Source organism: Lepidochelys olivacea (assembly GCF_965140295.1).
Source record: "Lepidochelys olivacea isolate rLepOli2 genome assembly, chromosome: 2".
In the NCBI taxonomy this organism is placed as follows: Eukaryota; Metazoa; Chordata; order Testudines; family Cheloniidae; genus Lepidochelys; species Lepidochelys olivacea.
In genome coordinates, this window is record NC_140412.1 from 144,627,356 (window position 1) to 144,641,955 (window position 14,600).

Sequence of the window (14,600 nt, forward strand, 5' to 3'; positions counted from 1 at the left end):
TGGATCTGTGGTTTGTTTTGAGCCCATCTCTTCTTATCATACAAGGTGGGGAATGTGAGGGCAACCTCTCATCCCCCAAAAGCAACCCCCCCAACCAACCTACAATTATCTTCATAGACTGAACCAGATAAAGTTCTAGTAGATCTTGCTTCTTTCACAAATCTTACATGTCAGTGTTTAGGAACTCAGACAAGTGGATTTCATCATTCAGACATCTCAAGTGTAGTTATTAAAAATGACTGACTGCTGTCTCCTGAAAAATGCTATGAAAGCAAAATAAAAAAAGCAATATGTATTCAAAACTATTCTGTAATTAACTGAAGGACACTTACAATTTTCAAACTATTTTAATAACTCTAAATAATTAAGCATACCCTGTGAAAGAGCGAAGGTAACAATTGTCAAAAGTGCTTTTTCTAAGTACCATTGACTTTCAGTGAAATTAAGGCTATGTCTACACTGCGTACCTTCCAGAGGCACAGCTGTAAGGTCTCCCATGCAGCTGCTCTTTGCCAACAAGAGAGAGCTTGTCTGCTGGCAAAATAAAATCACCTGCAGTGAGCGGTGGTGGCTTTGCCGCAGGGAGAGTGTCTCCCACCGACATAGCGCTTTCCACACCAGTGCTTTTTGTTGGTAAAACTTTTGTCGGTCAGGGTGTGTTTTTTTTCACACCCGTGACCGAAACAAGTTTTACCAACAGAAGTACAGTGTAGACATAGCTGAAGGTTCCAAAGTGCTCAAGGCCCAGATTTTTAAGGTATTTAGATGTTCAAAAGGGATTTAGGTACATAGGAGCCTAAATCCCATTGACCATCAATGGGATTTTGGTTCCTAAGTGTCTAAATCCCTTTTGAAAATGAGATTAAGTCTCCTAAATAAGGTAGATATATGCTGAACACAGCAATACCAAAATACTTTAAACATCTGGGGTAAATCACTTTTGAAAAAAAATACTCTAAGTAAATAGTACTATTCCCATTTTTAGATGGGCAACTGAGGCAGAGAAATTACAAGACTTTTCCAATTTTAAAGAGGGAATCAGGCATGGGACCAAGAAAATAAATAGTAGTTCTTGGTTCCCATGCTCTACTCAAGCCACTAGACCACGTGTCCCTCAATTAAACATGATCAGTTGATTCCAATGCTATGCAGCCACAGGATTGGAGGCTCCCCACCCTTTTTAACTAACATTTAGAAATCAGACAGTGCCCCCCTTGGAATCCCACTGAAATGGAATCATTCGTTTACTTGTGAATTATGTATTTAATAGGTTAGTAATGGACAATTAATACAATTACATGAATTTATCCTATTACAACAGAAGAGAAAAGCACACTCCTGCATTACTGGAAATGGAAAGCAATTTGTCATTTTTGCCTTCCACAGAGAAGTATTTAAAGAACAGAAAGAAAGAAGAAAATAAGAGAAGAGCCAGGATTTGACCTTATTAATTTTAAAGGGTGATCTTGCTCAGTTTGAAATCAATTTTTCTGTTAACTGAATTGGGACCTTAAATAATACATTTAATTTCATATAAATGAGAAATAATTAAACTGTATTAGAAGCCATTTTTATTACATGGTAGAATGCCCCAAGGAACTAGGATCTGCAACAAAATGGTTTAAACATTTCTCATTTTATCAACCATAACTCGTGATCTAAATTAATAGGCACAGATTGTGGTTTCTGCCATGCAGAGGAGGGGGAAGAAAAGGGGAACAGCTGTAGTGTTGAAGGGGTGGGGAGGGTATATAAGTCATTATGCTTCTGAAGGACAGACTGGCAGAATGGCTCAGGGGAGTCAGTGCAAGTATTCTCAGCACTAGCCTTTACTATGTGAGCTTCCCTAGTGCCAGCCACTGGACAACAGCTAACATGCTGTGCCCTAGCCAATGTTCCCTCTATTCTTTTCCATCCATGTGCAAAATGAATTTTGTTATGTGCACCAATATCGAGGTAATGTATGGATGTGCGCCACCAATAGAAACAAAAACTCTAGATATAATATATATATTTTTAAAAAGTTACCATAGGGATAATTACTCCAGCCAGGACAGGTTAGGCATTTTAGAACACACTACTCAAAGAATTAAATTTAAGCATAAGAGATGAATAAAAACTATGAAATGCATAGACCAGTCAAAAAACTAAAATAACAGCACTTTGAAAGAATAAAATCACAGAGAATATATGTGCACTGCAGGAAGTATCAAGAAGTAACAACAACAATACAAGTATGTGTTGGGAGGCGAGTGTGAAAGACAGAGTGTGTGTGTATGTGTGAAAGAAAGAGAGACACACGTGTGTGTGACACACAGTGTGTATGTGTGTGTGTCTGTGAGAGACACATTGTGTGTGTGTGAGAGACACACAGTTTGTGTGTGAGACATGCGCTGCCCCTTTAAGCAGATCTGCACTCAGAAGCCTTAAGCCTACTTGTTCAGACACAGCAGCAGCCACCAGCAAGCTACATCCCCTGTCCCACTCCTGAGACCTGTCATATCCCTCCCCCACTCTGTGGAGATAGGGTGGGGGAGGAGGACACCTTGCTGTCAGAAACACCCCCTCCGCTCCCTCCAGGAGGCTCCTGGGAGCTGCTGGCCAGGGACTCCAAGGCAGAGGGCAGGAGCAGCATGGCATTGGGGGGAGGGGCACCTGAAGTGCGCAGCACTTGATAAACTGCTGGTAGCCAAGCAGCTTACAGGGAACTTAGGTCCTAGCCATACCACCTACCCAGCTGAGTATCTCCCCTCCCTCTTCTTGGTGCTATAGAGTATCACTGGGCATGTTTGCCTGGCTCTGCCTATCATATAAGAAGAGCTAGATCATCATTCTACCTGGAAGGGAGGAGGGGAATGAGGCTCTTTGTATTCTCTTCCTCATTAATGCACTCACATAGGGCAAGACAGAATGTAGCCCCTTATGTTGTTTCTGTGTTCATTAAAATAATTTTAGCTAGTATTTTTACCCCGTCTCACTACCAGTCTCTCTGATTTAAATAACACACGTTTTTCATAACATTTTCAAAGTCACCTTAGTGACTTAGCTTTCATCCCACTAACTTAGTCACTTTGGCACTTTCAAAAATTTTAACCTTTGTCATTTTAAAACAGATTTTCTTTTTTTTTTAACAAGGAAGAATTTTCAATTAAATGGTGTGTAAATTATGAACATGTTGAGGGGAACGGACAGGTGTCAGAAAAATCAAAGTGAAATTCAAGCACTCTGTACGGCATTTTGCAGACATTCTGCTAACATCATAATCCACTGAACTGATCCCTGGACTGTGCTGAGCAAATATTTTGTTGTTTTTTGCTGACTATACATATTTGAATTATGGATTAGAATTATTTATTTTCACACTCAGAATGTTTTAAGATTCTCTCAGTACCTTTTACATTCAAAAATTCTCATAACACACATGTCCAAGAGCTGAATTATTGTTGAGAACGTCTCATACGCAGAGGTCAGAATTGATCACCCCCACTATACTGTATGTTTGCTTTGCTTTGAATTTCTGAGTCATTGGAAGGCCATTACTACTATTCACCCGACTGAAATATCTACAGACCACAACTTTAAAATGTCATCCAAGTAGATCATAAAAATAAAAATAGACCTCACTGGGGCAGAAAGAGAAACAAAACATCGTTATGCTTACCATATTGAATATGGCCAGTGTTAATGTTATAGTAGTAGTGGTCAATGTGAGAGTGATTCGTGGCCAGGGACGGTTTGCAATTATTCCAGATGACTTCAAAATCCACAACAGTGAAGCTGAGGCTTTCTTGCTGCATTGCTAAGTATAGAAAATATGAAACACATAACAGCATGAGTATTCTTAATTCCTACGAGTTCCTTTAGGTTATAATTAGAATGATCACAATTCTGAATGGCATTAATATGTAGGTCAATCAGCTCAAAAGAACATTGCACAGAAGTGTTCAACTGTTATCTTGCCACAGTGGTTAATTATCTTTCTTATAAATTAAGAAAATTCTTGACGTAATATCAGTCCAGGGATTCAGATTGCAAACTAGGTAATAGTTTATTAAACACCCACAATACAATATTACTAAATAATAAAGCATAATGAAGAATATAAAATCAACATCATCATCACTATTATTAAACTTTTTTAAAAAATAACCAATGCCTGAAGGCCTCTGGGCATTTAAAAAAACAACTAAGGGTACTGCACAGTTACCCAGATCTCTTACTCAGGTTTTTGCCCCTACCGTTCACACAGAAAAAACTAAGACCCAGGTTTGGAGGTGCTTTAAGCCCAGGCTAGTTTACACAAACAAGGATATAGATTAGAACCCACTCTCATTACTGTAAGGACACACGGAAAAAACACTCCAGTGCTGATAGTCCTCTAATGCCCTTCCTACAACTCCCTCTGCAGGATGGGCAAGTTTCCCCGCAATTGACACAAATGACTGAGAAAGTATCCTATAGCATCTCAGCATAAAGAACCAGAGATATCTGTGTCCCCCACAGGCCCTTCCTTCCTTCCCTCCCTCAAGGGCAAATGCGGAAACAGTAAGGACATATTTCAGAGTAACAGCCGTGTTAGTCTGTATTCGCAAAAAGAAAAGGAGGACTTGTGGCACCTTAGAGACTAACCAATTTATTAGAGCATAAGCTTTCGTGAGCTACAGCTCACTTCCTCAGATGCATATCGTGGAAACTGCAGCAGGCTTTATATATACACAGAGAATATGAAACAATACCTATTCCCACCCCACTGTCCTGCTGGTAATAGCTTATCTAAAGTGATTTCCAGCACAAATCCAGGTTTTCTCACCCTCCACCCCCCCCCACAAATTCACTCTCCTGCTGGTGATAGCCCATCCAAAGTGACAACTCTTTACACAATGTGCATGACAATCAAGCTGGGCTATTTCCTGCATAAATCCAGGTTCTCACATCCCCCCCACCCCCATACACACACAAACTCACTCTCCTGCTGGTAATAGCTCATCCAAACTGACCACTCTTCAAGTTAAAATCCAAGTTAAACCAGAACATCTGGGGGGGGGGGTAGGAAAAAACAAGAGGAAACAGGCTACCTTGCATAATGACTTAGCCACTCCAAGTCTCTATTTAAGCCTAAATTAATAGTATCCAATTTGCAAATGAATTCCAATTCAGCAGTTTCTCGCTGGAGTCTGGATTTGTAGTTTTTTTGTTTTAAGATAGCGACCTTCATGTCTGTGATTGCGTGACCAGAGAGATTGAAGTGTTCTCCGACTGGTTTATGAATGTTATAATTCTTGACATCTGATTTGTGTCCATTTATTCTTTTACGTAGAGACTGTCCAGTTTGACCAATGTACATGGCAGAGGGGCATTGCTGGCACATGATGGCATATATCACATTGGTGGATGTGCAGGTGAACGAGCCTCTGATAGTGTGGCTGATGTTATTAGGCCCTGTGATGGTGTCCCCTGAATAGATATGTGGGCACAGTTGGCAACGGGCTTTGTTGCAAGGATAAGTTCCTGGGTTAGTGGTTCTGTTGTGTGGTATGTGGTTGTTGGTGAGTATTTGCTTCAGGTTGCGGGGCTGTCTGTAGGCAAGGACTGGCCTGTCTCCCAAGATTTGTCTCTTGGGAGACAGGCCAGTCCTTGCCTACAGACAGCCCCGCAACCTGAAGCAAATACTCACCAACAACCACATACCACACAACAGAACCACTAACCCAGGAACTTATCCTTGCAACAAAGCCCGTTGCCAACTGTGCCCACATATCTATTCAGGGGACACCATCACAGGGCCTAATAACATCAGCCACACTATCAGAGGCTCGTTCACCTGCACATCCACCAATGTGATATATGCCATCATGTGCCAGCAATGCCCCTCTGCCATGTACATTGGTCAAACTGGACAGTCTCTACGTAAAAGAATAAATGGACACAAATCAGATGTCAAGAATTATAACATTCATAAACCAGTCGGAGAACACTTCAATCTCTCTGGTCACGCAATCACAGACATGAAGGTCGCTATCTTAAAACAAAAAAACTACAAATCCAGACTCCAGCGAGAAACTGCTGAATTGGAATTCATTTGCAAATTGGATACTATTAATTTAGGCTTAAATAGAGACTTGGAGTGGCTAAGTCATTATGCAAGGTAGCCTGTTTCCTCTTGTTTTTTCCTACCCCCCCCCCCAGATGTTCTGGTTTAACTTGGATTTTAACTTGAAGAGTGGTCAGTTTGGATGAGCTATTACCAGCAGGAGAGTGAGTTTGTGTGTGTATGGGGGTGGGGGGGATGTGAGAACCTGGATTTATGCAGGAAATAGCCCAGCTTGATTGTCATGCACATTGTGTAAAGAGTTGTCACTTTGGATGGGCTATCACCAGCAGGAGAGTGAATTTGTGGGGGGGGGTGGAGGGTGAGAAAACCTGGATTTGTGCTGGAAATCACTTTAGATAAGCTATTACCAGCAGGACAGTGGGGTGGGAATAGGTATTGTTTCATATTCTCTGTGTATATATAAAGCCTGCTGCAGTTTCCACGATATGCATCTGAGGAAGTGAGCTGTAGCTCACGAAAGCTTATGCTCTAATAAATTGGTTAGTCTCTAAGGTGCCACAAGTCCTCCTTTTCTTTTTTAGTAAGGACATAGTAATTCAAGTAGGGCTTTGCTGTGGGGATGTTCACATCCAAGTGAGGCTAACATGGGTGCTCAGACACAGGTGCCAATTACCCGGGTTGACTGTGCAGTGTAGCCATAAACTAAGCTCTTCAATGCAGGTTCAGGAATCAGCCCATGCAAATCTGTTTGCAAGACTGAGGCCTTTTAAATGGATATATTTGAAGTAGTCCATAAAAAACATCAGAAAGTGGATCAAACAGAAAGCAACAAAGATCTCCCAACATTCATTCCCCCATATAATGATATAAATATTATGCTCACTTTTTAATATATATTCAAAACATATTTTTAGTCTTTTTAGTTTTAAAGACTTGTTTGCTGGTGCTTGTTAAAGTTAAAGCAATGACATTTTAGGAAACTGAAGTCCTCTCTTCAGTCATTGGCAAAATAAAGAAACATGACAGCTCAGATAATAGTCTCACTTGAGCCGCGAAGTAAATTGGATGTGTATTGCAGATGGTTCTGCAGGTGGACATGCATGTAGAAGGCACAATTTGGCACTAACACTAACATTCCTCAGACACAAGGCAAAAAAATATTATTGCATCTACCTCCACCTATGTCAGTCTGCACCAAATTTTTTTCCTTGTGGCCTCTAATCATGTAGGCACAAAGTCTGGAGGCACAAGATATTCACATAACATAAACAACATTCTGTGCCCAAAGACTTCATTAACACAGTTACAGTTGCCCAATAGTACATTGTGCCCTTCTAAAATGTCAAATTCAGCTACACTCAAACCTCTGAAAGCTAGGAAATGAAAAGTTAAGGTACACACCAATCCACAACACAACCTTAACTCTGCCCTCTGCTCCAACATGCCAATAATACACATACTATCATTCTACCCTTACAGATAATAACCCCACATGTTGCCTTCCTTCAATCACAATCAGCCCCATTATTCAGGAAACGGGTGAAAAGCGTGAATCATGATTACATTCCCCCAACTGCTTATTGAGAGTCTTTCATTTTCCCTCTGTTTAGTAATGCTAATGTCCCAGACAATACTTCTGCATAAAATCTGAGTCTGCCTGTGGATTTCAGAGCACTTCAAAATTATTGTTCTTAAATCAGAAATGTTGGTCTCAGAACAAAATCACCACAAGAATCACTTGCAGATCACAGGCAGAGAACAAGGAATACGTGCAATACACATTCTCTGAAGCTCCTAAGAGCAGGGCTGAAACTCCCAGTTAATAGATATAGCGCAGGTTCAATGGCCACAGTACACCACCTACTGACATCCAATTACTTGGACAATCGAGTCCCAGAATCCCCCTGCCTTACAAAACAGCCCTACTTTTGCTCCACATGCCCTTTTTACTCACACTGGCCTGCCAATTTGTGTTGATCCGCTCTCTCTAGATGGAGAGGGTTATAGAAGTGCAGTACCATAGTTCTGTGCAGTGAATCTGAGCTCTCTTTGTTAAAATCCACTGTCAAACTGAATCAAGCTGAATACATTAATATGTCAGCCGTCATATGAACAATCTACAGTCTCTTGTGTACCTGCAGGGCTCTTCATCCCGGGAATAGTACTTGACATTATATATATTTTTAAAAGGCTAATGGACTGAATTTTGTATAATTCCTTTTAAAATTTACTCTTCTGTTTTTCTATTATAACAATAGTGATATTTATTACTACATATACAGAGAGCAGATTTATTTTATGAGGAAAAACTCTGGAGACTACATTACATTTCAGGAATCAATACATTGTGTAACAAATAAAAATTATCAATCAGAATTTGTTTTGGAGCTTTCATCAAGTTCCTTTCTTGTTTTTGTTGTTGTTAGTGTCATCTTGATACTGTAGAATCTATGTATACTGTTACCTTTGACCTGAAGAAAAATGTGGACACAGCCACTTTGTGACTTGAGAAACAAAGTTGTAGCTGGTTATTTCCAGTCCCCACACACCTTTTAGGAGCACACCACAAAGTTTCAAACTTTCATTTTGTATAGTACACCAAACCAAGATATTTTTAGAAAACTTCCTTCTAGAAGATAAGCCAATTTAGATCAGAAGATCTATCCGTCCATGGAAGAAAAGAAAACTGTAATCTTGATTTTGGTAAGTGTATCAGTCAGTTCCATTATTCATTTTAAGTTAGAAGAATTCAAAGTGCTGAAACCACTCTCTTTTCTTAAGACTTTCATTTTCCCCTTCCAAGACTGCAGAGGTGGCTAAAAAAAAATGCTGTTTTGTTCTCAAAAAGCTAGGAGCAAAAATGCATGGATTATAACATGGGTCTACCGTAGCTCTCCTAATGTAACATAGCTTTACATAAGGAATGTAGCCAAATAGTAAATGTGTAATTTGAACACATTCTTACGTTAGAGTTCTCTGAACTTTGTTTAATATACAATTGTTAGGCTAATTAACAAATGTGTTGCTTCCACTAAGCCACATTGTAGGAGTATGTGCCTAGTCACACAGTTAACAGTGTGCTTCAACAGTGTGCATTCACACTGTGCCCATGTTTGAAATCTTTAGGACTGGTACATGGATTTTGGCTCATACCTTCACAGATTACTATTCTCTCAACAATGCATCATGATAAGATAGTGTGTTGGGAGACTCAGTGCTTAGCCATTATTCAGGAAAAAAGTTTATCTCTGGCTTTCCGACTTGATTGCTTCTAGAGAGCTGCACAGTCCCTGCTCTTTGGAGCTTAAGAGTAAAGCTTCTGAAAGTAGAGAAGAACTGAGGGATAGTTAAAGAGTGAGTGGTGTTTACACCCTCAGATGACGATTCATTCAGATCTCCTAGAGATCTGTACATGCCCCCTAATTGTCAAATACTGCTTAGAAGTACCACAAACAGTTAGATGGTCCTGAAAACTTAATTCTCTCTATATAGAAGCTGGCTGCTCTTTTGACATTCAGGGTGTGTAATCTTGTTTCCACGGTACAGAAAACACAGGTAGTGATAAAGATAATTTTAATGAAACCAGCTAGTTTCTGACAGAAGTTTTAGGTGATACTATAGTACTATTTTGTTCTTTTGAAAGATGGTCTAGAGTGAGTTTGCCATAAGATCCTGAAACTTTAAAATCTTCCCAGCTGGAGTGCCAGCCAATGACAGAGAGAGTGCAAAGACAATGAACTAAGAAATGCACAACTTAATATTTATATAGTAAAACTACACATAATAGCACAAAGTAAACCAGACCAATGACTGCAGAAGAACATATAAAAATGTGTAGTACACCAACTTTAGCTCTGGAAAAATACATAGAAAAGTAGTGAAAGGGAATCCATAAAGTTAAAAGTTCATTTCAGTAGGAAATCCAAAAGTTTAGCTGCTAATCCAAACTATTTATTTTCATGAGGAACTACATCAAATTATGTGGCCTTCCAACCCTAAACGGTCCCTCTCTTCTGTGACAAAAACGTTCTGGATTTCCCCCATTTTATATTGTCTACTTGGTGGATACAGTGAACTGGCATCCCCTTCTGACTTCTTTAATGGATGATAACTCTTCTCAATGCTAGAGAAAGCAGTACCAAATGACTTCTGTGACCACCCTGAAACCATGGACTCTGAAGGAATACCATGCAAGTGTCATATGATTAAACCCAACTAATAAAGCTCAAAACTTAAAAATACACCATAAAAAGCTTCACCAACATTTTCGCTGACATCCACATAGTGAAATAATTTGTGCATCTTTGACACATTTTTTGTCAATGTGAAAAATTCTACAAAAAATTCCCTGACAAACTTGAAAGGAAGCAGGTGCTGAGTATGAATTCTGTGACTAATATTTTGCATAGTGCTAGATGAAATTATATCAGAACATAAGTGAAATAATTTGAGTAGTCTGAATCCTGGCTAAACACTACACAGCCACCACAGTTCAGTACTATTGGAAAATTAGGCAAACGTTTGATTCTGGGAAGCCCAATACAGTGGGATCACTGAATTTCAGGACTGAGTTGCATTAACAGAAAAATCAGTTACTAACCTTTCGTAACTGTTATTCTTCTAGATGTGTTGCACATATCCATTCCACTCTTCTAGAGTGCACCTCCCACACACAGTCACCATATATTTTTCCCTCCGGGGTACCTGTCAGGGTGGTTCAAGAGCCCTCTGGTGCCGCACACCACTGGCGTCGGTATAAATGCCCCAGCAGACCCAGAGCTTCCTCAGTTCCTTCTTTCTGGAAACTCTGATGTTGAGGATAGGAGGGTGAGTTGTGGAATGGACATGTACAACATATCTTGAACAGTTATGGAAAGTTAGTAAACATTTTTTCTTCTTCGAGCGATTGCACATGTGCAGCCCACTCCAGGTGACTCCCAAGTAGTAATATGGGAGGAGGGATTGGAGCTCATGTACACACAGATGGCTCAAGCAAATTTGGCATCATCTCTAGAATATTGGTTGGGGCATAATGAGAAGTGAAAGTGTGCACCAGGTTGCTGCTTTATAAATGTCCTGAATAGGGATCTGCACTAGGAATGCCATTGAGGATGTTTACGATCTTGTGGACTGAGCTCTTGTCTGGTGGTGAAATGCCTGCCAGATAATAATGAGATGAGATACAGGACGTTATCGAAGATGAACTTCTCTGTGAGGTGAGGTTTCAGAGTAGCAGCCGTGTTAGCCTGTATTCTCAAAAAGAAAAGGAGTACTTGTGGCACCTTAGAGACTAACCAATTTATTTGAGCATAAGCTTTAAGTGAGCTGTAGCTCACGAAAGCTTATGCTCAAATAAATTGGTTAGTCTCTAAGGTGCCACAAGTACTCCTTTTCTTTCTGTGAGGATACTGGAAGAACTTTAATTCTGTCTGCTGTAGTCACAAACATTTGGGTGGACTGCTGAAATGGTTTGAGCCTGTCTATGTACAATGGTAGTGATCGTTTAATGTCCAATGTGTGTAGCCATTGCTCATCCTTATTTGCATGTGGTTCTGGGTAAAAAAGAGATACATAAATTAACCAATTCATATGGAAATTTGAAAGTACTTTAGAGAGAAAACTCAGATGCAGGTATAAGTACAACTTATCTTTAAAGAAGACTGTATCTTGTGGTTCAGATGTGAGGGAACACAGTTCAGAAACCCTTCCAGCAGAAGTTATAGCAATTAGGAAAGCCACCTTCCAGGAAAGGTATAGTAAGGAGCATGTTGTGAAAGGCTCAAATGGTGGTCCTATAAGTTTAGACAGACCAAATTCAAGTCCCCAGGGGGAATGGGCTTCCTTAACTGAGGATACAATTGTTCCAGGACTTGAAAGAATCTGACTGTCATGTCATTAGAAAAAATAACAGGTTTCCACACGAGGGTGAAAAGCTGATATTGCTGCTAGGTGAACCTTGATAGAGGAAACTGCTAAGCCTTTCTGTTTCAGGTGCAGCAGATAGTTGAGTATATGCTGTATAGATGAATGCATCAGTGAGACTCCGGCATGATATTATCAGATAGACAACCACTTCCATTTTGACAGGTAGGTGGCCACGGTGGAGGGCTTTCTGCTATATAGTAAGGCCTTGTGAACTTTCTCTGAGCAAGTCTGCTCTCTGGTTTGACCATGGAGCTTCCAGGCCATTAGCTGAAGAGATTGTAGGTTCAGGTGGAGCAGCCAACTGTAGTCTTGGGAGATCAGATCTGGGTGCAATGGGAGTGAGATTGGAGTTGCCATTGAAAGGCCCAGTAGAGAGGAGAACCAGTGTTGGTGGGGCCACACTGGGTCTATTAATATAACTCAAGTGTGGTCCCACTTGATCTTTAGTGGGATTGGGGGAAAAACATAGTGACGTTTTTCTGACCAGGGTAGAAGGAAGGCATGTGCAATGGAGCCCAGACTGTGGCCTTGCAGGGAACAGAACTGGTGACTTTTTCTGTTGGTCTATTTGGGGAGTCTCACACTGCAAATGCATATGGGTAAATCTGAGGAAAGGAATCACTTGTGGTGACTCGAAAATGACCTGCTTAAGCAGTCTGCTAGCTTCTTCTGCACTCCAGAAGGTAAGAGGCCTCAAGGTTGATTGAATGGGCTATGTAAAATACCCACAGGTGAACTGCTTCCTGACAAAGGAGGGATAAGTGAGCTCCTCCCTGTCCATTGAGGTAAAGCATTGCTGCAGTGTTGTCTGTAAGAACAAACTGGTTTATCCCACTGATATGAGGCAGGAAAGACTGACAAGCAAGACAAATCACCCTGAGTTCTCTGACATTGATATGAAGAGTGAGCTCCCTCGAGGACCAAAAACCCCGAGTTTGGGGGAGGGGGAAGGGTGAGCTCCCCACCTGAGAACTGCAGTGTTTGAGACCAGAGTCACTGACGGTTGAGGGCAGAAGATGGGAAAACCTGCACAAACATTGAGTGGATCCAACCACCAATTCAGTGAAAATAGAACTCACAGTGTCCAGATGAAGACAGCTTGGTGAGTACACTGAGGCCAGCTAAGTCTCGAGAAGTCTGAGGTGCAGCCTCACATGTTCTACTACATTTGTGAATGAGGCCAGTGCCCTAGGAGCTCCATATAGTTTCAGGGTGTTGTGACTGGATGAAATGTGAGGTCCGTCACTAAAGATTGACTAGACCAGAATCTTGATTCTCAGAGGAACATTCTGGCCTGGGTAGACTCCAACACTGCCCCTAACAGCATAATTCTCTGTACTGGGCAAAGAGTAGACTTATCTGCATTGATAAGAAGACCTAGAGCCTTGAAGGTTGACTGAAAGAGCTGAACACTGGATATAACTAGAGCTTTGGACCAACCCTTGACCAGCTAGTCTTCCAGGTGATGACAGACCTGCACTCCTACTCTCCTCAGGAATGCTGCCATCATGGCCATACATTTTGTGTACCTGAGGAGCTCCAGACAGGCTGAATGGAAGCACCATGAACTGGTAATGTGAGTGCTTCACTATGAACCTGAGGAGCTTTCTGTGCCCTTGGTATACTGACACATTAAAGTAGGTGTTTCTTAAATCGAGGGCAGCATAGGATCCATGTAGGGAATAATGAATGCCAGGGTGACCATGCAAAACTTAATCTTTTTGAGATAGTCGTTAAGCTGATGCAGGTCTAAGATAGGTCTGAGACATTCCTTTGCTTTTGAGATTAGGAAATGGGAGTAGAAAATCTTCCTTCTTAAATGTGTTGAATCTCCTCTATGTGTCCCAACTGAAGGATCAATTGAACCTCCTGGACCAGAAGTTCTTTGTGAGAGTGGTCCCTGAAGAGGCAGAGGAAGGGAGGGTGGGAAGAAGGGATAGAAATAAACTGGATGATGTATCCCACTTCTAGAGTGCCCAACACCCAAGGGTCCGAGGTGATACAGGACAAAACCCTGAGGAAATGGGAAAGACAGTTTGCAAACAAAACAAAAACAGGGTCTGGCATCCTGGGAACTGGCATGGCATCCCTGAGCATCACAGAATCATAGAATCATAGAATATCAGGGTTGGAAGGGACCTCAGGAGGTCATCTAGTCCAACCCCCTGCTCAAAGCAGGACCAATCCCCAATTAAATCATCCCAGCCAGGGCTTTGTCAAGCCTGACCTTAAAAACATCAAAGGAAGGAGATTCCACCACCTCCCTAGGGAACGCAGTTCCGTGTATCACCACCCTCCTACTGAAAAAGTTTTTCCTAATATCCAACCTAAACCTCCCCCACTGCAACTTGAGACCATTACTCCTCTTTCTGTCATCTGCTACCACTGAGAACAGTCTAGATCCATCCTCTTTGGAACCCCCTTTCAGGTAGTTGAAAGCAGCTATCAAATCCCCCCTCATTCTTCTCTTCTGCAGACTAAACAATCCCAGCTCCCTCAGCCTCTCCTCATAAGTCATGTGTTCCAGTCCCCTAATCATTTTTGTTGCCCTCCACTGGCCCTCTGTATCCTATCCCTACCCTCCAGCGTATCTGCCTCTCCTCCCAGTTTAGTGTCATCTGCA

The 14,600-nt window shown here is 41.3% G+C and overlaps 1 protein-coding gene and 1 long non-coding RNA gene across 5 annotated transcripts in view; one reads left to right on the plus strand and one right to left on the minus strand.

Annotated features, from left to right (window-relative positions):
- The window catches only part of LOC311515907, a 112,934-nt gene that overhangs the window by 70,429 nt on the left and 27,905 nt on the right, over positions 1-14,600 (plus strand). The gene's annotated exons all lie outside the window — the stretch shown is intronic.
- The window catches only part of ADCY2 (adenylate cyclase 2), a 430,319-nt gene that overhangs the window by 62,502 nt on the left and 353,217 nt on the right, over positions 1-14,600 (minus strand). For all 3 annotated transcript variants that reach the window (XM_084619394.1, XM_084619392.1, XM_084619393.1), the window contains one exon: positions 3,662-3,799. In XM_084619394.1, the coding sequence (XP_084475520.1) occupies positions 3,662-3,799 (138 nt within the window). The remainder of the gene's footprint in view (positions 1-3,661; positions 3,800-14,600) is intronic.